The sequence below is a fragment of the Electrophorus electricus genome, chromosome 8, assembly GCF_041902795.1.
Source record: "Electrophorus electricus isolate QZ-2024a chromosome 8, ASM4190279v1, whole genome shotgun sequence".
Classification (NCBI taxonomy): domain Eukaryota; kingdom Metazoa; phylum Chordata; class Actinopteri; order Gymnotiformes; family Gymnotidae; genus Electrophorus; species Electrophorus electricus.
The window spans coordinates 21,914,288-21,940,247 of record NC_137504.1 but is presented as its reverse complement, the minus strand read 5'-3'; the positions used below and the strand labels follow the sequence as shown (position 1 = coordinate 21,940,247).

General features: G+C 44.0%; 2 protein-coding genes across 20 annotated transcripts in view; one reads left to right on the top strand and one right to left on the bottom strand.

Annotated features, from left to right (window-relative positions):
- Positions 1-3,504, bottom strand: part of ncor1 (nuclear receptor corepressor 1) — a 63,675-nt gene extending 60,171 nt beyond the window's left edge. For all 16 annotated transcript variants that reach the window (XR_014124969.1, XM_081719603.1, XM_081719605.1 and 13 more), the window contains exon 1: positions 3,384-3,504. The gene's annotated coding sequence lies outside the window, so the exon portion shown is untranslated. The remainder of the gene's footprint in view (positions 1-3,383) is intronic.
- Positions 3,505-3,891: 387 nt separating this feature from the next.
- Positions 3,892-25,956, top strand: pigl (phosphatidylinositol glycan anchor biosynthesis, class L). Of its 4 annotated transcripts, none has more exons than XM_081719494.1 (7): positions 3,906-4,500; positions 4,739-4,838; positions 15,371-15,461; positions 17,420-17,487; positions 20,136-20,167; positions 22,044-22,177; positions 25,203-25,956. In XM_081719494.1, exons 1-7 carry the CDS (start codon positions 4,170-4,172, stop codon positions 25,479-25,481), a joined length of 1,035 nt encoding a protein of 344 aa, XP_081575620.1. In that variant the 5' UTR covers positions 3,906-4,169; the 3' UTR covers positions 25,482-25,956. The 4 variants fall into 4 exon arrangements, with proteins under 4 accessions (XP_081575621.1, XP_026885715.2, XP_081575620.1 ...); XM_027029913.3 differs by having other exon boundaries at positions 3,912-4,500; positions 25,207-25,472; XM_081719495.1 differs by lacking the exon at positions 20,136-20,167 and having other exon boundaries at positions 3,892-4,500; positions 25,203-25,305.
- Positions 25,957-25,960: the final 4 nt, after the last annotated feature.

The following is a 25,960-nucleotide window of genomic DNA, read 5'->3' as shown; positions in this document are numbered from 1 at the left end:
TTTCCGCTGAGCACCTTCTTTGCCATCCGATAATTTAAAGCGTTGCCACACAGCTGCTTTTCACGGTGTCTGTGCCCGACGAAGCTTCCAGGGCCATGCTGTGCTCCAAGTCAAGGCTACTCGGATGTATGGGGGTGAGTGGATGATGTATTAACCTGGACCAGCTGTAATGTATTCATATTCCCATTGAACATTACCCATACAGCTATTAACAATAGAAGTTCATTGAGCCTGAATATTGACAGGTACTGCAATTTAGGATACCATTGTGGTTTTTTTTTCCCCCCTAAGAACAAAGGGTTTTTTTTCCCCGAAGGAGAAAACTGAAGCTTCAGAATACTGAAATCAGACATAACGTAACGAGTGAATACACGGAGTTGACTCCGGCCCGATGCAGATCAGTACAAAAGGGCAAGGAGAAGGTCTAATGTCTGCTGGGCACAGAATCAGTGAATGTCCTCTGGCACCTGTGCGCCTCTTACCGAGTTGCAGCCCTCGCATGGCTCCAAAGGCGACATCTTAGAGCGGGAACCTCGTGCCAGTGCCAACACCGCAGACGGCACTGCTGCAAAGACTAGGCCACAGCCGGGTGAAAGTAACTTTCGGAGCACGTCTAGAAGGGCCGACCAGGCACGGTTTAAGAGTGGTCTCTGACTAAATGCCATGTCAGTAATCATTCTCAATTCATAACCCTTTTCCAAACGAGAAAACCCATTATTAACTGGGGTTGTGAAGACATCAGAATTTCCATACTTTGATAAAGCACTTGCATCAAATAAAGAATTAACTTTTCATTTATCACATTCTTGATAAAACAAAGATTGAGAAAAAGGCCCTCTCAACACCACGTTCTGGTAATGCTGCATAACACAGCCAGCATTTTAACAATTACTCTTACAATGGACTTGGCTAGAAAGTGACATACCTAGCATCTATAATTCTAATGTCATGTCACCACTGACAGTTCAGCCAAGCCTAGTGTCCAGAAAACAGGCCCTTAATGGCAAACACGATAATGGCCATATAATGAACTCGGGAGGGGGGAGGATTTTCGATGCAGAGATGGAAAAGGGCACAACTTCGTCCAGTCGACACAAACCTCTAAAAACTGAGTCAACGTGGCAGCCTGCCCCTGCAGGATTTTCTCCATGCTCCCCGCTCTGCCCGGCCACAGACGCAGCACCACAATTACACGTCCTGTGTTAGACTACCACGGCCCCACTGCCAGGAGATTAAGTAACCCTTATAAAAACCAAAGGCAACGCGCAATGAAAAATAAGCATTGCACCACTTAACACACACACACACTCCAGATGGCAGACCTGATTAAGCTGCGAGTTGAACTGCATTTCTTTTAAGAGATGTGAAGGACAAGGTTTCATGCTCACTCTTACTGAGAAGTATCAGCAAACAACACAGAAGCTGTGACGTAACCAATAAAGGCCAAGTTTGAGATGGTCAGTTATTGCCTTAGTGCAACATCAGTTGATGTCCAACATGCCCAAAGCTCCCTGATGGCTCAGCTGGCTGAGATGTTGCTTGGAAATGCAGTCCCAAAATTGATCCCTGAAGATGCCAAGGCCATTCACCGATGGGAAGAAATGTTTAGTTCCTCTCTCCTCCTAACAGAGGTGAATTCATGGTCTATGTCAGGTGACCTGGCGTAAACAGAGAACTGGGCCATTATGAAGGATAAAAGCTAGAGTAGCAACCTGAAACAGGATGGCCACCTTCATCACAGATCCCAGCCATCACCAACCCAGGTTCATCCCGAACGGTACTTAATGAATGAACTTATTGTTATAAAAGGTTAATATAACAGCAGCTTTTTCTAAAACGTGCCCAGAACACTATACTCTACATCTTCTACAGTTTAAGGAAAAATCAGTTAAGGTGAGGACAAAACAATCACTGATTCCAGTTTCACCGGTAAATCATTCCTGAAATCTTAGCATGCCTAATCTGCTAGGACAGACCTCAGAACAGAATAGACGGACTACAAATCCAGTTACAGCCAATAAAAATGGGTTCAATGCCTTGTTATCGGTGACTTAAATTCCATAGCTCGTCTGAAATTCTAACATCAAGTCGTACTTCCTAGGTAAAATGAGTCATTAGGTGTAGAGAGGAAACTATCCTAGTTCATTTTTCTTAAGGGAGTAACTAAGCCTTTGCAGTTGTTGCCTGAAGTTAATGGCCTCATAAAAATCTAAAGAAAATAAAACAGAACCAACAGCTTGGCTATTTCTGTTACATAGTTTAATTAATGGAACCAATCGACTAAAACAAATAAATTAAAGGGCGCCGATTGCCAGAGATTTTATGCGAAAAATAATTAGCTTCACAGACTCCCTAACAATCAACACCACGAATTCATTTTACGGGACGCAAGACCTTGTTCTAGTTCCAGACTCGTTCACCTGAGCAGATCAAATTAAACGTTTGTAAACCAGAGTGCATGTGCAGACCGCAAACCATATGCCTGCAGAAGCGGGCATTCTGACTCAACATGTAGCTACGTGTATCCAAGACCAAACGAGAATAAAGAAAAGGTTATTAGCTAGAGGATCTCAATGAACCGATATGAAAGAATGTGTTTCTTTTACTCAGTCGCACATCTATTTGCCGGATCAAGATATAAGCCTAAAAATGTTAATTCTTTGCTTCTTGAAGGGAAGATTGGATTTGCGTATTTAAAGTCTTCTTTATTATTAAATGGCAATGCTGCAGACCAGTGAACACGGTAGCATACTAAACCTTCAAAGAGCATTCAGATAAGGAAAGTGATATCAATAAATTATAATAAATAGCATACAAAGAATTCCCATTTTGCAACATATTGGTTGGCTAGCTAGCTCTGTGTGGACAATTCTGGATTATTAAGATGGACAGGCAAGTAGCTAGCCACGGAAACACAGCATCTGAACGGGCTGTCTAGCTAGCGTACCTAACCCACGTTAGCTAGATCATCGCTAGCTGAACTCTACTACAAGATCATGTTAGCCATCGTTAGCTTGCTAGCTAGCTAGCTAGCTGGCGCCTTGTACATTTATCAAAGACACCCGCTTTCAAATACACACAGTACAAAATTCCGCAATTGCCTATTACATCAAATAAAACATTCGTATCTGAAATGTTCTACACATTCCAGGAAGTCAATGGATGTTAGCTTGCTAGCTTAACATTTCACCTTTGGTTTCTAAAGCAAGCCGCCATCTTACAAAGCATTAAGCATAGCCCGCTAGCCCGGCTAACCATGCTAGCCATGCTATAACAGAGCCTTCGTAACTTTAGCCAGATAACCACCGTTAACAGCAATGTTCAAGCCTTCGTTTTGTAAATACGTAAATCACCAAAATGTACAAAAACCCCTAAAAACTCACCTCGTTTCCATTAAACCTTCCGAGCAGATATAAAAGGCAAACGTATGTAACTAAAATGTAGAAATTTTATTCCGCTGCAGACGGACTGTACGAGTGTTGCAGACACTGAGGTGCTGTAGACATCAAGGTCTGTGGTATTATTTGTCCTAGCAGTACAAGAAAAATATTTGAGAATTTACTTTATTTTTTCGGTAACAGTAAACTTATCTAGTCCACATATATATTTTTTTCATAAATACAATTCTACGAATTTTCACAGTTTTACGAATGTCGATAGTTTCAAATCGACCTGAAACATAACACTAATTTTTGTTTTATATATCAGCCAGGATAATGTGGTGTGACGTTAAAAGTTTCCCCACAGGCGGCCTGACGTACCTTTTGCCTTCCCCACCCAAACCTTGAAGTATTGCTTTTCCGCAAGTGTAGCTTAATACATTATCACGCGTGCAATATGCACTCATTGAAACATTCAACGAAAAGCGCTCTTCAAACAATTTTGAGAATAATGGATTATCATCAGGCCTACAAAAAGTACACTTCTTTGAAAAATTCCAAATAAACAAATACATCCTTTAACATGTAATCTTTATTAAGATAACCAACAGTGTAGTGTAGTTACATTATTGTAATACTAGTTTCGTTGTTCTACGCGTGTTTATATGAATCTATAATAGGCATTATAATTGTGCGCAGTTTTTTCACCTTCTATTTTACAACCAACATGCGTAGGAACCTTTTATAAGAGAACGTTGTTCTATACGGATATTTTGTGAAACGGTAGACATGTTTGTTTTGCTTTCTATAATTTTTTGCTGTTTCGTTTACCTTATTTCCGTAAAATTGTTATACAACCGATTTAAAAAGTTATGGCCAGTCTTACTGAATAACGTTTCACTTTCTCCGTGTACAAAGAAAGATTTAAATGTTCTCTCGACATATGATCGATACGACTTTAATTCAAGGAATTCAGAAAAAGACAATTTGCACACGCTTAATGACAATCGAGTGCTTATTGTAACTGCACATCCCGACGACGAATGCATGTTTTTTGCACCAACAATTTTAAAACTGGTTGAATCAAATGCATTGGTTCATTTACTCTGCCTTTCATCAGGTACGCCTTCTACTGCTTGAAAATTTCACAAAACGCTGATGGAGCTAAACATATCGGTACAGACAAAGCGTTGTAATTTTATACTAAAACCATAACAGATCGATGCGTAAATATTCCTCTACTTTAAAGAATATAGCCAGCATATGTGGTCAAAACAACATATGTAATTTTTTATTTTATTTAAAGGATTATCTAGCTTGGCGATGACTTTACTTCAGAATGTTTATCTGATATTCAGGAAATTACTACAACCAAGGAGACCAACGTAAGAAGGAACTCGTTGACAGCTGTGCAGTTTTGGGAATACCAGCCAACCGTGTCACCATTATTGATAACAAGTAAGAACAACAGTTTTTCTGTAGGCGTTGCATGTACTCCACTAACAAAGTGCTCAATGTTTGTTTGCAAAATCTGTAGGAAAATTTCAAGAGTGATTGTTTTCAATCAATTTTTGTTATGATTCTTGTCACAGACATTTTTTTTTTATAATTAATAATATATTGGCAGTTATCCACCATGATTCTAACAATGGAAAGACCACTGAATTATTAATCTTATTATGTAGCATATTTCAATAATAAGTTCACTGAATAATATACTATATTGTAAATATCAGTTCAAACACTTAGATATTAATTAGTTTCAAAATTAAAAGTAGAAACTTTATAGAATGAGCACTTGGGGTTTAATGTTTCCCTGCACTTGAGCTGCCCCTAAGGCTATCCAAGTGTCTTTTCATCCTTCAGACTTCCAAAACTGACAATAAAACTAGATCTGTTCCTCAAGGGGGCGTTCCTTCTGTGCACTGAACATAAACAGCCAGACCCACCCCCAAAGCCTCAACCCCAGCAAGCACACCCATTAAGGGCATACCATGCTGGGCGTGGGCCCTCCCCTTCTCCCCAAGCTACAGAGAGAGCAAACAGTGGTCAGGCTACAAATCAAGGCTGCCCATTCTCAGCACAACAGAGCTGTAGTGTGGCCTGCCTGATGTATGGGCCCTCTCTGTCAGCAGAGCCATAAAGGACCAGGGGTCTGCATGGACAAAGCGCCTCCAGGCAAAAGCGCAGTGGCTAGGTTCAGTTCAGTCTGGGTGAACCAGATCTGAGAACATTGTTTGTAAGAGGGCAACCTTCAGGAGTGCAATGCTGTCCCATGAGAAAATATCTTGAAGGGTGATGTTATCTGAGCAAATATTTTTGCCAGCATAATTGATTACTCTGTGAACCACACTGATGTTAACTCTGTTTTCCTTTTAAGTACTAGCCTTCCACATCTGTGTAATGTTTAGTGAACCTAATTTTAAGTTCTTCTTCTCCTACACGAAGCATTCACTGGCAATGTGTTTTTTCACCAAAGTGTCATTTGTCTTTCCTCATTCACTGTAATCTCAGTGAACCAGAAATTATACCCTAGAGTCTCTACAGCCTACAAAATACAGGCTGGTCAGAGTTCCTTTTCCATACCCTTCTATTCCGCCCATGTTGAATCCGTCAGATAGGACAGAATGAGCAGGTCCTTGTTCATGTGACCCTGTGACAGCAGGGGTGATGTCACACTTGGGCCACAGCCCAAGGGTTGAGAAGAGAGACGTAACTGGAGGCGCACACAACTGGCTGGGGTTTTAAACATGCCCGGGAGGTTTATTAAAGGAGGCTGGGGGTAGGGAGGGAGGGGTTGCGCCTCAAACTCTGAGGAGAAAGAGCACTGATCTTTTATATTCTGATAAATGCAACCAGATGGAAAGGTGACAACTGATCCCAGATAAGCAGTAAACCTCTGAGAGTGGGAGCGTTCGTTGGTTTGGATTTGCCTCTTGAGGATGCATTATGAATATATCTGCAGAGCTTAACATTTGGGGCTGACCACCCTTAGACAATAGATAACTGGAATCTCCTTCCCCATTCCCTCATATAGCCAGGGGTAAGGATAGGTCCTGACTGCACCATAATGGGAAATGACTTTTTCTGCTAAATTTCTGAGCTGTATCATTTAGCTAGGTTATTTAGATAAGGACCAAATTACCATCAGTTGGTCTGGTTCACATTTAGGCATATGGCTTTTAAAGAGTCAAGTTCTGTTTGTCTCTCCATAGCCCATGTTCAAGAATCTGCAAAGTAAAGTCTGAGATGTCTCTATTTGCAGTCACTAGCTATCATCAGATCTTTCTTGATCAGAGTCAGATGTTCTAAGAATATCACCTGACATTTTGCCAAGCAATGTGCTCTGGTGGTGTTTATATAAAACAGCTGTGCATCTGTGCGTATGACCTGCAGGCATGATTATAATCTCCTGTGCTGTCTCCTCAAAATCCACTGGCACACCTAACACTCCATTAAGCACATCAGCATTAGACATCCACGTGGAACAGTTGATCCTCAGAGTCCTTCGAGATCAACTGCTTTAACCGTTAGCACAGACTTGTGGGGTGCCGTTTTCTCGGCACACGAACGTTTGGATATACGTTTCTTCACTTAGATTAACAGCCATAAAAGATGAGTTGAACCACGAGATACAGTTTAGGGGTCTTTGCCACTGGGTCTGTCGACGACCTGCGCATGACCTGGCAAGGTCTACAATTTATCTATGCCAGGCCATACACACATAACGTATAGCGTAGGCTTTTCATTTTAACTGCAGCAAAGTGTCCGCAGTGTATTGAGGTCAGCGCCCTCGAGCGTAGCTTTAGGGGAGCAGCGACGTGCGGACCCCCCCCACCGTAACACCACCTTGGAACACAGCAAGTCGATCTCGTCGAGTAGAGCTCTCCGGAAGCGGGGTGTCTCTGTGGTTCGGCACCTACATTCTGGTGCCTGGAAGAGGTCCCGTCTCTGACAGGTGGAGCAAAACGGGAAGAGAGAAACTCCACCAGGGACTGAAGATTGAGCGTGGATGGATATTGGGGGGGGGGGGTTGGGGGGGCTGGTGATCATGGTGAACTGTGTCCCCCCCCAAACGAGGTCCTTTATCGCAGCCCATACCGAGCTTAAAGCTACTCCGTCAACTCGCGCGGGAGATGTTTTAGGACCTAGGAGCAAGAGCAATCGGACTTTCTGAACCATCAGTTATTCCGTTTGATAATACGGCACCAATTCCATACGGCGACACAAGGGACACACGGGTCCCAAGCTAGGCGCAGAGGGAGGAACAGGTAATGGTGTGTCAACGCTTCATCTGAGGTTGTAAGCTGCACCTCCACTGCATCAGTACATTCAGCGAGTATAACACAGTTGGGAGATCTAGCAAAAATTTATGGTAATAGTTGACAAGGAACGGGAATGAGCACAGCTGACTCGGATTTTCTGGCTGTGGAGCATTCAGGATGGCATTAATCTTATCCCGAGCCTTGTGAATTCCATGTCTGTCAATTCTGTGTCTACAGCACTCAGTGGAGTCTTTGAAAAACTCACATTTGCTTCTGTTGGCTCTCAGTCCGGATTCTTGTCAGAACAGTGGCTAGGTTTGCCAAATGAATGACATAGATCTGGTCAATCTCACCATGCTCACCATGTGTTAAAGATGCAAAAATGTCATCTTTATGTGCGAGTGGATATTTGTATCCATGTATTACAGGGCTCACTGTCACCTTGAAATCCATGAAGGTGCATACTTTCCATTGTCTTTTTGCCTACAGGTACTATTGGCATTGCCCGTACCGATCCGTCCATCTTGGTTAAAATACCTTTGTCCAAATTCCTCAGTCCACTAGGAGTTGGAGCTCTGCTTCCAATTTAGGGTACCAGTGCCCTCTCTGAACACTTGTGCATGTCCGGTAGCTGTGTCAGTTTTACGTCTGGTTTTTGACCGTTCAGTTAGGTGGCTAATTTCCTGGCCTTTATTTCATGTCATTTGAGACACATTCGACTGAGCCACTGTCATCCAAACAATCCTACACATCCATGCGTTTGTACATATAGTCAAAGATTGCACCTTTTGGTTCTCTTACTTCACACCTTTACATTTAGTTTTTCCAGTGGAATGTTCCTCTCATCTGTATATGTTTCAGTCTCACAGTTGTGTGTTTAAATTTAGGGAAGTGTTCCTCGTAATCTTTGACAGACAGTGCTGACGCCATTCCCAATTACATTTTTAAAATGGCACTCCATTAACTTTAGGTGTGAGCAGTCCTATGACCTCATGTCATCATCTTCTGTGGAGTCTAGCCCAAGATGGGACAAATTGTCCTCATTTGAATCATCATGTCTGTCTTTGTTGCTTCCTGTACTTTTTTGTACATTTCCTGTTGTCTTTCCCCTTCTCTCACTGCACCTTGACTTACACATTTTTCTCTATGTATCCCGTTCTGTTGCACTACCTTTAGTCTTTTTCCTTAAAGCAGCGATGTTAAGGATCATGCGAAGCAAGGCTGTGTTTTGGCAAATGTTATTCTCATTGGTTTGTGTGTCATTCATGCAGACAAGTTGCAATGCTGCAGTGTCTTTGCCTTGTAACTAGTCTGTATCTCCTGCTGCATTTTCCTTGCTGATCTCCAACATACAGGTCAGTGTTGGTCTGTCTTCTGTCAGAATCTGCTCATGAATGCTCTTGTTGCGCTTGCTCGCGATAGAGCCAGTCCATCAGCACGTGACAGGCCGTACTAGAACTGACAAAACTCTATCAGTCTACAAAGCTTGGCCATAATACATTGATACAAATTCAGTCTTTGATTCCTTTTGTAAAACCTGAAGCTCTGCACTATCACCAATGACGTTGGCTTTAAAAGCTTCTATAGAATGACGTCGGTTTTGTCAGCCGCTTCGGTGGGTGCAGTAACACTGCAGAGTAAGTTATACGTGTTATTGGCCGTAACACCGAGCAGCATAGCAGTTTTTACTTATTTTGTTTTACCAAACAATACTACTCAATACTTTCTGCGTAACAGGCTATGTCTAGTCCTCTACCATGCTATCAGAACTGTCCATATGTCCCACACGTCGAGACATTATTTCCTTTCCACAGTGTAATATCACTTCTTTTATCTTGGTCTTTGTTTAACACCCGCACTGCCTCCTCCTGCTAGCCTATCCATCACTGAAGAATCCCTGTGGGGTGGGTACATGAAATCCACAAAAGCCAAGTCAATTAAGTCAATTTTCAATCTGTTTTCGCCTGTCTGTTGGGGTTTGTATATGTTTGGGATTCATATAGTCTGGTCAGCAATTCTGTTGCGTTTCTTCTCTTGCATTAACAGCAATAAATGGACAGTGGTAGCTCAGTGGTTAAAGTACTTGACTTGTAATCAGAAGGTTGCTGGTTCAAGTCACACCACTGCCACTGTTGGGCCCCTGAGCAAGGCCCTTAACCCTCAATTGCTCAAGTTGTACTCAGTCATAATTGTTGCTTTGGATAAAAGTGTCAGCTAAATGCCATAAATGTAAAATAAATCATGAGTTGAAATGTCAGGTACAGTTTATGCGTCTTTACTGTTCAAGTGCAAATTCAAAACATGTACGTGTTTCTCCAACATGCCACTCATCCTGTTATAGTGTGTACATTGTATAGGTTGTGCGCATTATTGAAATATTGAAATAAACACATAACAGGCATTCAGAATGTAGACGCCACAGAGGCCACGCCCACGAATGCAGCGCTTCCTGCACCAGGCCGTCATTTGTTAAGAGAATTCCGTCTGACGTTTTTGTAAAAGAAAACCAGAGAGTCGGAATGAGGAAACTGTGGAAGCGAGGCTAGGAACCAATCGAGGAACCTGCAGTCTTCAGTCTAATGGCCATAAGCATGCCAAAGGCATTTTGCTGTGGAAGTGCTTTTTAGGAGAAAAAGCCTGAGGTTGAGTAGATGATTACTGTAGCATACTGACCTAGCAGGAGTTAGGCGAGACTGCATCGCACTGTACGAGAATACATGTGTTCTCGACAAAAGCCAGACAGATCCCTGTTTAGCGTGATCGGGCGCGCTAACGCGTGGCCGGCAGGAATCTGAAATGTCTGTTGAGCGCTCATGCCACTCACAGCCATAGATGTTAATAATTATTCATTTTACTTGTGTTTTGTCATCATGTGTTCACTTAAGGTCTTAAGATAGCCTATGTGGAACCATCAGGTTGATTGTGTAAAGAACACTCTGTGTTGAAGTTAGGGTCTGGAGTTTGGTTTGGATGAACCCTATGGTCATACATGAAATCATGGTGCGTTCTGGGAAGTGTGTGTGCGTGTGTATGTGGATAAGTATGAGAGAGAGAATATGTGAGACTGCAGAATAGGGTTCAACTGAGCCATTAGTAGCATGTGAACTCAGACCCCCACCTGGAACTCTTATCTAATCAGCTGGCAACATGGCCAGACTACAATCATATCATTTATTGCTTGTTCTCTGTCTCTGCCTCTCTCTCTCTCTCATATATATGCACTCAGTCATATACCCCTTAGCACCCTCTGTCTACATCTTGGCTGAACTTTGATCAGATCTTGTTTAGAATGTCTGGTCTTCTTTTACCCCACTCTCCACTTACCCCACTTTGTATGTGTGTGTGCGTGTGCGTGCGTGCGCGTGTGTGCGTGCGCGCGTGCGTGCGTGTTTGTGTGTGCGTGCGTGTGTGTGTGTGTGTTTGTGCGTGTGTGTGCGTGCATGTTCTCTCCCTTTCTTTATTTTCCCCACTGTTGACTCCAGACATGGCCATGAGCTCATGCTGTAATCTTTACGATCATTTCCCTTTCCCACCCATAGACTGCTCAGTTCCACAGATATGCACAAATACACACTCTGTCTGTCTCTCTGACTAACACATACACACTCAAGCTCTTTATCTGTCCCCACACTTGTCCACCAAGGACCAGACTGCAGAGGACTTACACTCCAATCTAGGTCACTGTGATGTGTTTGCCCATTTTGCCTTGTTTGTGTGTGTGCATATGTGTGTGAGAGAGAATGCGTGCCTTTGGCTGGAGAGTCCCAGAAGATTGTGCTTGTGGAGTTGGTTAGTTTGTGTGCATCTGCTCCCCTGTGTCAGCTGGGCTACACGGTATGCTGCTACCCTTCATACACACGCACAAACACAAAGACACATGGACCCACACACACACACATGCACACACGAACCCTTTGCGCACACACACACGAACACAGGATTCCATCCACACATAGAAACACACACACATTTAAACATACAAACTTGCACAAATGTGTGCACACACCCACACCCACATCCACACCTACACAAATATGTAAAAACACAGAGACATACAGATTCTGTGCAGTGGAGAGCTCACTGACACACCTGCCTGTTCAGTTGGCATAGTATGAACCTAAGCAACTCTTGCTTGTGGTAATCTTTCACCCCTCTATGTGTGTACGTTTAATCCTCTTTGTGTGTATGTGTGTGTGTGTCGGTCAGTGTGTGCCAGGGTCATTCAGGCTCAGGGCTGGTTGATGAGGGGTTGTCGAGAGGATGGTTCAGTGAACATGCCATCATTCTGTCCCATCACACAGGCCCTGCTCCTGACAACTCCTTCCATGCCATGTGCACACTACGTTTGGACAGCAGCGAGGTGCTTCTGTGATCTCACATCCCATGCCTATCGGTCCCCCTTCGCCCTCTGCCTCAAAAAACATCATAGCTGTGCTGATGACTTCTTTTGTGATCAGCGCATATCTGATCACGCACCACTGCCCATGCACTAACATGACCCCCATGCCTGCCTCTCTCTCTCTCTCTCTCGCTCTCCTTTCTCTCTGTCCACCCTCCCACTTGTTTGGTGCCTCACCCCCCCGCCCCAGGTTTTAGTGCACCAAGCACTCCGTGTGAATGATAACCAGGGTAAGAGCATTGGGAATACCCTGTAATACAACCTACATACTGCAATATAACATGTTAGCATCACAATACAGAGACCAAACACTGCTTAAAACCCAAATGTCCGCCCCACAGAGAGATTGTCCGATGTCCTGCCACCAGTAACACAGTTTTTTGTTGTTATTTTTTAAAGAAGGGCAAAATAAACTATTTAAAGACAAAGTCCCCCCAACACACACAACCTGTGTCTCCCCATCCTCCTCTGTGTTTAATTATAAATTGATTTTGCAAGGCTTATAAATCCTGTGTGATTTATTAGTTGGAAGTCTGGGGCAAAACATCACACCGGGGGCTGTGGAGGCCAAGTCAGGAGAAGAGCTAATGCGATCGCCAGACAGCTCGGTAAACCTGCTCCCTGCCAAGAAGTTGTCATGAGAAAACAAGACAGATCTCTCTGTCTCTCTCTCTCTCTCTATCTATCTATCTATCTATCTTTTTCTCTCAACTTTTTTTTTTTTTTCCCCTCCAACACTTGTGTATGTATCGGGGTGGAGGAGAAGGAGTGTGCTTCTGTCTCTTCCAGCACAAACATTCAGCCAATGCGCCTGCTCTGCCAAAAAGTTTCTCTCGCTTGCTTTCTTTCTTTGTTTACGCTTGCCTGTTGCTTCTTTATGCGTACACGATGTTCGCCATGTCAAATGCGCGGAGCTCCGAGGCCGTAATGGCCGGGTGGCCGGCGGAGCCCGGTACAGCCATGACGGCGGCTTCACCGCTAAGCAAGGCAGGCTCTTCGGTCTCCGCCGGGAACGCTTCACGCCCCCTTCCCTCACAGGGATCCCGATGCCCCACCTGACAAATATGCCACAAATCGCAGGTCAGTTAAAACGGCTGATTTGGAGGGTGTTTTTGTCTTCCTCCTCGTCCCGCTGTGCAGCCCGTCCTGCGCAGCAGAGGAGTGGAAAGTGGTTCAGCAGGCTATTTATCCCAGCATGCACCAAGGCAGTGGAACAGACAAGAGGCCTGCGCACCCCGTAACCAGACAAAACAAATGCTGCTGATGCTGCCACCCCTGCCTGCCTCGCGCACACACACACGCAGACAAGCGCACACACTTCTCCAGTAGGCCAAAGTTCAACCACGACATTCACATGCCTGCAAGCAATTACACTTCCACATGCAAGGGCCACAGACGGAGGGAGGGAGGGAGGGAGGGAGGGAGAGAGGTTACTCTGGGCCATTTAGCACTGTTGCCATAGTGAAGCCAACACTTGAGAGAGGTCAGGTAGATCATGTGTCTTTTGTTTGGTCTCTCTCTCACTCTCTCTCTCAGCTGCCAGCGTTCCTGTTCAGTCAAAGGTCTCCATTAAGGGCCCAAGATAATAAACTGATCACATCTGAAATGTGATTTGAAAACCAAAAAGCAGGAAAGCATTCGGCCTTGAGATAAAGTTTAATCATTATAACCTTTGTTTGTTAGTGTGTGATTGTTGTTCTTGTTGTTGCAGTAAACTTTGGTCTAATTTCTCTTATTTCTCATATTTCCTCTGCACAAACATAGGGCACAGTAGCAGTACCTTTTATAATTAAGATCAAGGGGACCTGTGTTTACACCACGGCCTTCTAAGTGTAACCAAACGTACTTTTTGTTTTTGCTTTTTAGCATGTGCACGTTAAAGACTGTGACCTCCTTCCAAAAGTGCCCGGTGTACGGATACTGTGGCTCTAGCGTTTGTTCTTCCCTCTTTCCTTGGCTAGCGCGTCGTCACTCTCCGTCTGACCCGTCTGCGCTTAAAGAATGTCATATCACGCCCCACTCCCACCCCAAAGGAATGTTTCTTCCACCTTTTGCTCCCAAACACCTCATCGTCCCCCCTCAAAAATGGCATCCCCCGCTGCTGACCTCAGTAACCCTGGCAAGCCTTTGATTTGTGGCCAGATCCATCACAAGCCACAACAGCCACTGCTGTCCGGCCCCCTTTGTGAGCACAGGGAGTGAGAGAGAGAGAATGGGCAACAAAGGGGCATGGACTCCCCTCTCCTCCGCTCCCCTCCCCCTCAGTTCTATTTCACCCCTCCTGTCAATCTCTGATTTACGTTTCCTCCTTTCCAAGTTTCCTGCACCAATCCACCCTGCATCGATCCACTTTTACTCCACATGCTGCCGTGGCAACTCTCTCTCTCTCCTTTCATCTCTCCCTTATTGTCTTTCACCCTGTTCCTGTCTCCCCTTCTTTCTCTCTTGCTCTCTTCCTCACTCCCTTCCTCCACTCACCTCCCCCCCCGACCTTAAACCGTGACGCTGGCTGCAGATGTCCTCTATGTGATTGCCAGGCTGTTCTGGCGCCGTCTGCCCTGCCAGTTCTCCGCACGCGGATTGGCAGTCCGCCGTCAGGGCACGGCATTCTGGGGGCGGGGGTGGGGGGTGCGGAGGGAGCCCGAGCTGGAGCAGGAAGGTGCGGGGGAAAGGTTAAGGTCTCGGCTCCCTCCCGCACACGCCGGCGCCCTCGGCGCTTCGATTTCAGCTGAACTGCGGTGACTCCGGTGTGTCTGAAACTCCTCATGGCAAAATGGAAAAACAACGTGAGACATACAGTGGGGGTGTGTGTGTGGGGGTGTGTGGGTGTGTGTGTGTGTGTGTGTGTGTGAGAGAGAGAGAGTGTGAGAGGCTACATTCCCGCATCACCAGCAGCTGTAAAACACTGGGCGCCCAGTTATCTTACCACCAAAAGCTCTCGCCGCCCTGAGTGCTCACTACCGCCCCCTACTGGCCAACTGGAGCCCACATGCCCCACAGCCTACACACGCGTGTTTGCGTGTATGCTCTGCTGTGGCAAAGTGCTTTGCTGCATGTGTAATCTGAAATGGACTGTTTGTGTATATAGCAGGAATAGGCAAATGGAATGGATCAGGTGGAAAACAATGTGTCATATTTGGAACTGACCGCATCTCAAATAAAAGGTGATACTGGGGTTTCCAAACTGAGGGAAAAAATCCTCCCATTGCTGTTCTTGTATTTGTTTGCTGATGTTGGCAGTATCATATGTGACGTTTCTAGTTTTGTGCAGGCCTCGTGACTGCAGTGCTGTGAAGGTTCACCTGTCTCTCTTTTGCCCTTTCCAGAGAGTTGCCAGACGACCCGAAGGCCGACTGGAGCACCGCGCTGATCTCGGCGCTCATCCTCACACACATCCGCGCTCATGCCATCCACCTGGTGAGGACCCTCAGGAAGCCTAGGCCCACGCCTCAGCAGCGGTACCGGGGCGGGGGCCCACAGTCCTCGCTGGATTGAGGAAACTGAGAATGAATCTGATCCAGTTCTGAAACAAATCTAGCCTGAAATGGCACGGAATTGCTTGTAGTGCAGACGAAATGAAGTAGATCATGTGACAACACATGGAAATGGTTATGTTTATGTATAAACAAATTGGATTATATTTTTGTTTGAATCGACTTTATCAAATTTGACATGTATAAAAGTTCTAGAATTTAGCCAGGTCCATTCTAGAAAACTGAAGCTTCTAAATGAAGGTTCTAGAACCCCAGTCCATTTAAGCTCTGTAAGGAGTCTAGAACCTTCGTAGGAACCTTCCAATAATCTTTGGACCCTTCCCGAATACTTCGTTAAATGACTGACTCATTCTTTCCATGTTCTAGAAGGTTAGAACCTTCTAGAACGCCTGGCCTAACATTGATTCTATGGTTCAGTATTAAAATCTCAAAACTAGGTCAAGTCTTCACACAGTCGTTAAAAGGGACGGACTCCCGTTATCAGAGCAACAGCTCCACCTTCCTTTTGCTCCAGGCTGGCCGTGCGTTTCACATCATCTCACGTCCACTTAAAGAGAGTCCGGTTAATCCACAAAGTTCAACATGTCTTCCACCGTCTGTATTCATCCCTAAATACATGCACACTATTATGATAGCGCTGCTGGCCCCGGTTACAGCAGACAAGCACGGCTTCCAGGGTCCACTGCTGGCGAGCTAACCCAGAGATTTTTATCAGGCCTGCTGAAAATTTACAGGAAATTTCCCAAATGGAATTTCAAATCAAGATCCGAACCATCTTTCCCCCCAATACCGCCATCTCCCATTCCCCCGCCTCCCCAATTAAGGCTCTGATAATGATAAAAGAAAGAAGGAAAACCAAGCCCAGAAGACCCACATAGACAAGCAGAAATACACGAGCAGGCAGAAAGATCGAGCTGCGTGCCGGCATCGGGTGTTCTCCTCGGAGGGCGTAAACACGTCCGCTCACTGTTGACTGCCACGGCTGCTTCTGCGGGAGAAGGATTTTGTTGAAATGTGAGCGAGCTGTAAGATAATATATTGTGTGCGTGGGGGTGTGTGTGTGTGTGTGTGTTTGTCATTCTCATATACTCTCTCTGCTCAGCTCCGTTACAAGCACCGAGACATCAAAACCTCACATCCCGCCACTCTGCAGAAGACACTTCACGCCTCACGTTCGCTTTGGCAGCATTCAGCATTTCCGCAAAACAATGCCATTCTCTGTTCTTCCCTGTATGGGAGTCCAGATTCCACGGTCTCCAGAGCCTAGGTGTGTCCCACGTCTGGTACCTGGGTGATGCAGGGTTTTTCCCAACACACTGGAGCAAAGGAGGAGAAAGGCTTCACATCCCCCGTCAGCCCCTCACCTGGCTACAGCACTGCACCTTTACATGTCTACTTTTCCTCATTTACTAACACCCTTTCACCCCAAGCCACACCCCATCAAAAAAAAAAAAAAAAAGTTGAGAAAAAAAAGGCACCCGTGAAAAAAAGCCCTAAATTATTAGTTTTTGTGTGCCAAGTATTTGGTTTACTCACTCTCTCACACAGGGTCATGTGCCCCTGAGGGTTTCGGAGATGACACTCCACACCCTAGCTACCACAGGGAACGCACTCCAAATCATTCCCAGCTCATTTTTATCCTTGAGCAGTCTTCACATCTCAGTTGTGGTTTTCAGATTCATCTGGAGTGAAGTGAATTGTGTTTGTCATTTCATAGAGGGCCTGTAATGGGTGACATGCACTGTCCCAAATCTGACCGTTCTGCCCTTATGTGACTCTGCCTCTGTCTACAACGTTCAGCTCACTCGCATGACCACAGTCCACCTACACAAATGGTCTGTAAGCCAATTTGCTGATGTCCGATGTTTGACGTCTCCATAGGTGCTGACATTCGATGAGGGAGGAGTGAGTGGACATGTGAACCACATCGCCATCCACAAAGCTTTCAGGTACTTTCTGTCCTGGGTTCAAGGTTTTGGTGATGCTTCGTAAAGATGTGTCTGCGCTGCCTGTTGCGCTGTTTAGGAAGGAAACCTGTATTGCGTCATCACAGTGAATATCAGCACTCTCGCTGGTACAGCAATCTCCTCTCTTCCATCTACAACAGTGCTTAAGGTCACTTTAGTTGCTGGCTGTTTCCATCATTTATGCTATTCGGTCAAATCTTGTGATCCCACAATGCTAGTCATGCTTATTTTGACACAAAGTCATGATCTGCCAAAGCTGTAATTTTGTAAGCTTTGTTCACAACAAAGGAGATTCATGGGAAAATGTGTCAAACTTAAGTCACCTCTTATTGTTACTCCGACGGCACAGTACAAATGTTTCCAATATAGAAAAATAAGCTGTTATTGATCCGAGTTCCTTTAGGAATGTGCAACCACACAGTTTCACATTGTATCAGCCAACAGCAGAGCTGTGTGCCTCACATAAAGCAGCAGGCATCAATAGCACATAGACGACCCACATTTGCGCTGCTGGTTAATTTTACTGAGCAGACGGTTGTGTACTTTCTAAATGTTGTTTTCTTTTGAAGTATTAGATGTGTTGCTTGAACCGACCATAGACACTGGTATCCATCCCACTGGTTGGCATATGCCTAATGGTTAAAAACACAAGACCCTTCGAATGTTTGACTCAGTGCTACAGTTGCTCACTACCACCAACGGGTAGCCTTAACGTACCAAATACGCCTCAGAGACATTTGCCCGCCAGAACGTGGTTTATGTCAAATGTAACGACTTTAATTAAACTTTAAGGCAGCCATGGCCTCACATGCTTAGTGGTAAGAGTCATCTGAATTTGTTTTCAAACCATCATTACAGTGGTCTTCTTATTCTGTAGAGAAGCAGGGAAGACCTGGTCTATGAACTGGTCTACGAGAGGCAGTCTGATATGCTTTTGACCTCCTGGCCACACACCCTTTGTTGGGGAGATGGGCTCTCTGTCTCAACAAAGAGTAAAGACAGAGCCACTGACGATAAAAGACTGTAAACATGGAAGCTGAGTTTCTGCCCTGCACTATTAGATTTTGTCTCCATGTTTCTTCTCGACATTTTAACGTAGTGACAAGAAGAAAGGAGCCACATATAAACATACGTGCACACACACACGCACACACACGGTCTAAAAGCAGCACGTAGACATACATGTGACATCCAAAGAGCACATCCAGTATTACATAGTCACAAAACTCTTTCTAAATATGGATGCATTTTGCACAAAATGAAAGTAAGAGAGAGAGAGAGAGAGAGAGAGAGAGAGAGAGAGAGAGAGAGAGAGAAAAGAAAGAATGAGAAAATTCTCACAGATTCATTTTTGGCCTGTTTATCTACGTGTGCTGTTCCAGCAACTATCAATTCATCATAAGTAGATTGAAAGTTTCTGAAGGGTGCAGCTTCCCTCCCCCCCCATGCCCTGTGCTGTGTACTGCGCGAGGTCGCGGGAGTTCACGTCACTGGCGGAGTCCATTAAGATAAGGCTGTGTAGGCTAGAGTGCAGGGGTCACTTCTCCGGAATCGCAAACACGGATAAAGCATGGCCGCGGCCAGGTTTTACCCCTCCGTACGGTCTGGGAAACGCCGCCGCCTGAAACGCACCCGCGTCTGCTCGCCTAGTCCTGTCCGAGGCCTGTCCTCATCTGCATCAACCCCTTCACCGTCACCCAAGCCCCCAACCATGCTCGTTTTGAATCAAAATTTTAAAAGGTGGGCTCTGTGTAGGCAGCTTGGGAAAGAATAATAGCTTGTTTGAGGCTGCACTTGAGCGTAGACACATGCTGGCACACGATGATGTGTGAATCACTTGTTGCCGCAAACTCCTCCATTCTGTCGATATTCGTCTGGGCTGGGTTACAGCGTCGGACGTGCTACTGTTGTCCTGACCTTCCCCCCAGTTGGTCGCTTGCCAGTGACAGGGATTCTGCTCATCAGGCAGGGAGAGGGAGAGGATAGGGGGGATATTAATGTGGTGATGTACTAAGAATGTTATTCTTAAGCTCTGTAGTGGTCGTGATTTAACGTTTCTGAGCAATGGTCCAGCCTTTGGTTATTCACCAGGAAGGTCTGTGTGAAATATTTCTACGCTGGCTACCGCACGCTGCTTAAAATGCAGATGATTATGGAAAGTGTTGCCTTGTGGGAAATGTGGTTTTTGTCAGCTTGACTGATGAGGAGATGGACAGGCAGAGCAAGAAAAGAAAGGAGAGGTGGGAGCCTCTGAGCTGTTGTCCCTTGGTAACCGGGCCAGGGCACCACTAAGATTTCCAGGAACTGAGTATTGATTTAAAGCTCCCTCAGATCTGAGAAAAGGACAGACCTGCATGTGAAATACCAAACATCATTCGATAGTGTGAGACTGCACCCATAAAATTCATGCATTTCTATTTTTATCTCTGAATATTTGATTGTTGGTTTTCAAAAATTCATTTTAATTAAATACGTTTAAATCATATCCCAATTTTGATTACATTCTGCTTCATTTGTATTTAACAGTATTTTGCTTGCAAAATCCCAAGTTTTGGTTTGCCGAGTAATTAATTTGCCAGCATTGTCAATCTTATGTAACTAAACCTTTTTTTTTTATTATTTGTCTTCAGATATCTAGTGTCTGTTGGCAGAATACCAGAAGGTACGTTTTCTGTGAGTTTGCATCATGTAATTATTTCTGTCTACATGTATCCATGAAAATACACAGGGATCCAAATCCATCTTATGCCTGGGTGAACTGTGCCACCTGCTGGGTAAATTGTACCATATTCTGTGTCTGCACTTATACAGACTGTTATACACACCTAAAGCAATATATTCACCAAGGCCACCAAAGGGCAGCACTGAATCACTCAGCTTCTAACTGAACAAGGCCTCTCTAAACTCTCAGGATAAACCCAGAGGATATGGCAAACGACCCGCGGTAAACGTTTATAAAGAAGCACAGCCCGGTCTTGTTTTGGTTTAAGAAACTAGACTCTGGTTTAGGGGTTAGGTTTCAGTTTACCTTTAGGTTTGACCTTGATTTTAGCATTCAGGCTTTAAGTCCCTTATTAAAAAGAACTGAAGTAAGCACAAGAATGTTTTGTTTTTGATCTGATGTTAAATCAGGTCTCCTCTTTGCTCGTTCACCCCATCATGTCACGGGGCCCTTATCAGGCCAAGGTTAAATCAGCTTTCTTCTGATAACTACCAAATCCTTTGACTTGCATAAAAGTCAAAGCCCCTGGGCCATGTTCTTAGGAAGCTCCTCCTTTGTTCTCTTGTACCCTCCACCAGCTGTGTATGTGCGGTCCCTCACACTAAACACACTTCTGTGGGGGGCAGATCCTTCAGGGCTGTAGCATCTAAACTGTGGAATTCTCTACCGCCTCTACGAAATCATACTAATCTTTTCATCCTTGAAGTCTCTTCTTAAGACCCACCTCTTTAAACAGTATTTTTGTCTTTAAAGGTTATGGCATTGTAAAGAGAGAGCCACCATACAAGTAAAAATTATTATTATTATTATTATTATTATTGGACAGCCATTGTGCAGTAGAAAAAGGTCCCCTCACGTCATAAATGGCTTAGAAACAATGAGGAAGCACCATCAGATAGTGTAGCAGCAGTACTGTGTACCTCACTGGTTGTGTAATCTCCTGGCCAGCCTCTCCAAATGTACATTCTATGCAGCATTTCATTAATCTGAACGTCAGTGTTTTACTTTTGGTCCTGAGCAGGATTATTTGCTGTTTTCATGGTTATTCCAGTAATTGGCTTTAGTCTGTCCTAAATATACTGTGTATTTATGTATATGGGATATAAATGTAATAAAACATTCATCAAAACCTTATATCGCATGCGCCCAAGAGTTCATTAGAACTCATACAGTTGTCATCCCTCTATGGCGCCCTAGACATAATCTGTGTGGCAAAATGCATGATTACTGCAGGAATGGAATCCCATGCATAATCTCGCTTCTGCTCAAACAGCCTCTCTGAGGTCCATGCCAGCCCAAGGCACCGTTCATAAGAACAAGCTCCTCTCTGTTGATTGCGTTGCTGCATCTGACTTGGCATCAGTAAGCAGCGGGCGTGGCCGCAACACGCGGTCAGAGCTTGGAGCTTTGTTGGACCTGAGGTCTAGCCTCTAGAGGTTTCAGAAGCTTAACCTGCTCAGAGAGCAGGGAATGGGGCTCTCTCCTCTCCCACGCATGAGCTCGTGCTAAGATGATTTGACCACACTAGCTTGTCAAGGCATGGAGGGAACCCCAAAGAGGGGTGCTTATTAAAATGTAACATACTGCAAACTGTACAGTAGCTTTGTTAGAGATCTATAAATACGTGGCATAGCTCCTGTTTGGGTCTGGAGTGAGCTAAATGAACATGATGGAGCAATGCTGTTCCACTTACAGATTTGAATTGTTGATTTGGTCCAGAAATTATTGCCAAAGGTACTAGCAGTGTTGTATCCATATGGTAAAGATAGTATTATTGTATGTCTGTATGACTGTCGATATATCCCCACCCCCACAGACTGCCAGGTCCTCTGCCTTCACACCATCAGCATCTTCAGGAAGTACCTGTCAGTCTTAGAACTGCCAATCAGCTGGTTCCTACCCTCTTCATTCTACTGCGTGATAGGGCCAGAGGAATACAGGAGGGCTAAGGTGAGCAAACAAAGATTTTAAATTGACTATATGATAACTTTGCATATAATACACTGCCGGGCCAAAAAAAAAAAAAGGTGTCGCACACTAATATTTCATTGAACTGCCTTTAGCTTTGATTATGGCACGCATTCGCTGTGGCATTGTTTCCACAAGCTTCTGCAATGTCACAATATTTATTTCTGCCCAGAATTGCATTAATTTTTCCCCAAGATATTGTATTGATGATGGGAGATTTGGACCACTGCTCAAAGTCTTCTCCAGCACATCCCAAAGATTCTTAATGGGGTTCAGGTCTGGACTCTGTGGTGGCCAATCCATGTGTAAAAATGATGTCTCATGCGCCCTGAACCACTCTATTACAATTTGAGCCCGATGAATCCTGGCATTGTCATCTTGGAATATGCCTGTGCCATCAGGCAAGAAAAAAGCCATTGATGAAATAACCTGGTCGTTCAGTATATTCAGGTAGTCAGCTGACCTCATTCTTTGGGCACATAATGTTGCTGAACCTAGACCTGACCAACTGCAGCAACCCCAGATCATAGCACTGCCCCACAGGCTTGTACGGTAGGCACTAGGCATGATGGGTGCATCACTTCAGCCACCTCTCTTCTTACCCTGATGCACCCATCACTCTGAAGCAGGGTAAATCTGGACTCATCAGACCACATGACCTTCTTGCATTGCTCCAGAGTCCAATCTTTATGCTCCCTAGGAAATTGAAGTCATTTTTGCTGCTTAGCCTCACTGACAAGTGGCTTTCTTAAGGCTACACAGCTGTTTGGTCCCAATCCCTTGAGTTCCCTTTGCATTGTGCATGTGGAAATGCTCTTACTTTCACTATTAAACATATCCCTGAGTTCTACTGTTGTTTTTCTACGATTTGATCTCACCACACGTTTAAGTGATCGCCAATCACGATCATTCAAGATTTTTTTTTCCCCCGACTACAATCCTTCCTTGAAGATGATGTTTCCCCACTGTCCTTCCACTTTTTAATAATGCGTTGGGTAGTTCTTAACCCGATTTTAGTAGTTTCAGCAATCTCCTTAGATGTTTTCTTTGCTTGATGCATGCCAATAATTTGACCCTTCTGAAACAGATCCAACATCTTTTCCACGACCACAGGATGTGTCTTTCGACATGGTTGTTTAACAAATGAGAAGCTACTCACTGCATCAGTTAGGGTTAAATAACTTGTTACCAACTCAAACATAATCACCCATGCAGTAATTATTTAATGGTAGGCTCTTACCTATTTGCTTAGTTAAATCTAGGTGGTGACCTTTTTTTTGGCCAGGCAGTGTATAGATCACATAAATCTATTTGCCTCACATAGATCATATATTACCTGACATACCACCTTCCATGTCAGTGAATCTTGAGAACTGGGACTCGACCTGTCCATCAGATAAAACACCGTGTATTGGACGATATTTTAATTAATGTAACGTACAAAAGTAAGAAATTTTTTAAGTTGCATTTTAGCATAAAGTAAGGCATTTAGTTATTTTATGACTTAGTGTGTAATTTATAATGACATGTTTTCAGCATTAAGGTAAGGTATTATCAGATGTTTAAATAAATATAATAAAATCAGGAAATCTTGGGGTCAGATCAAATTCTGAGGATCCCTTCATCAATTCCTCTTTGTTCTTCATGTCATGACACCACTTTCACTCTGGGAAGATTTCAGATCATTTTCTATTTTATATAAGGCTCATACTGTTAGGGACATAATTTGTAGACAGCATACATTTCAATTATTACATTTGCACTGAATTAATATTAAAAATGTGGAGTTTCAAGTGAATAACAAAGGTAGCTAGTAATGGTGAAAACCAGGACATCTCCTATTTAAACACTAAATTAGATGTGGTCATGTGGCATTTTGTCAGCTCCATTAGATGACCACACCATCAGCATATCCGACAGTGGTAACGCACTGCTATTAACATTGTGGAAATATGCCACATATCTGCTGATGTCATATACAATACAAAAATGCAATACAGTGATCAATGTTGGAATCTGCATAGATTATTTAATTCATATTTTATAGTTATATAATAATTTAGATAATTTAGAACGATCAAAATTGTATATTTCCTTGGATCTTTTGTCTTCTGTCATGTCACCACAGTCAGCGGCTTTCAGCCTCATCAGATAAATCTTTTTAATCTCTCTTAAGAAAGATAATCGATTATACCATGTCTCTTCAACAGTGGTTTCCTTTTAAAGTATTTTATTTTCTGTCTTAAAGCGTTAATTTTATGTATATCAGTATTGTTTTACCTCTAGGAGCTTAACTACAAGTGTTGTTAGTCTGTGAAAGGAAGCCACTGATATGATAAAATGTTAGTCATTATTTCATTAAAATGAAACGAAAATATGGTATGGTGTGATATAGATCATATATGATTAATGTTTTATTAAGTAGGACTGACCTCTGTTGGGATATAAACAGGTCAGTGGGAATGCAATGGGATACAGCATCTTTAGACTGTATTTCTAATTGCCACGACATGTCAGAGTACAAACTGATTACTGAACTATGAGAATGGGCGTCAACTCTAAACAGCAGTTTTAAAAGCATCCAACATGGCACAAGTGGCCTAGAAACTATGACCACACCCCGTTATATAATGAAGCTTTTTACAGCAGGTTGCCCCAGCTGGGCACTGTTTTCAGGCTTGAAATGCAGCAGCTTTGAGACCTTAGATTTGACGTATGTTATTAACCAGCCCTCTTCAGCCATCTGGGAATGGCATTACAGTCCTAAGGTCTGACCTGGCCATTTAAGGGCACTCTGGCAGGGTCGCAGGACAGTACTGATGGGCGTATGTTTAGCCCTGGCCTGCGTGGGTGAGTATTTCCAATGCCCTTAAGATGGTTCGTATAGCCAGTGAAGCCCAGTTTACCTCCATCACTCTGTCCTTGTTGACCATGAACCTGAAGCGTGCCTGCCATGTCTCCCTCCTACTTCTTCTTGTCTTCCTTCCTTCCTATTGGCCTTTTGGAGACAGGAGGCCATGCTCCGTCACCGCTCCCAGCTACTGTGGTTCCGTCGCCTGTACCTTCTGTTCTCGCGCTACATGTTTATCAACACCTTTCGAGCCATCACCGTGGAGACCAAGAATGTGAAAATCTACTGATTGGAAACGGTTTGCACTCACTCAGTGTGCCCAGCTTCCGAGAGACTGAACTGAAGGAGAAGCGTCACACTTTTTTCAGTTTCACAGTCGCTTGTGTCACAACCAACCACCTTCCTGCATTTCACCATTCCACACTCACTTACTGAAACTCGGGAGCAAAAATGTAATCACGTGCGCACAAACACACAGGATCTGCTACGTGAAATGGCATGAATGGGTGAAGCTAATTCTTAATTTCATTGGAAAAGGTGTTTAAATATTCTGTTACTCTAATTGTTTAATGCCTGTTTCACACTTCACAATTCATACGTGCGTTGGCCTTTCACACTACATAATTCATCACGTCACGACAGTCGAGGGCCTTCTCATAACTCAACATGCAAACAAACAAACAAGCTGCGAGTATCCGCAGATCATCAGGAAGCCCGGTGTGCGTTATGATGGAGGCATAAAAGCATCTCTCTTCCAGTTTCTAATGTGCTATGATCTTATTTTACTGGCAAGGTATAGTCTTTACATACTGTACCTAAATTGATTTTTTTATGTATAATCTCTATATATTATATGTGCATTTCTTCTGAAATCCATAAATTGAGGAATAAATAAATACATTTGAAAGTAGGAC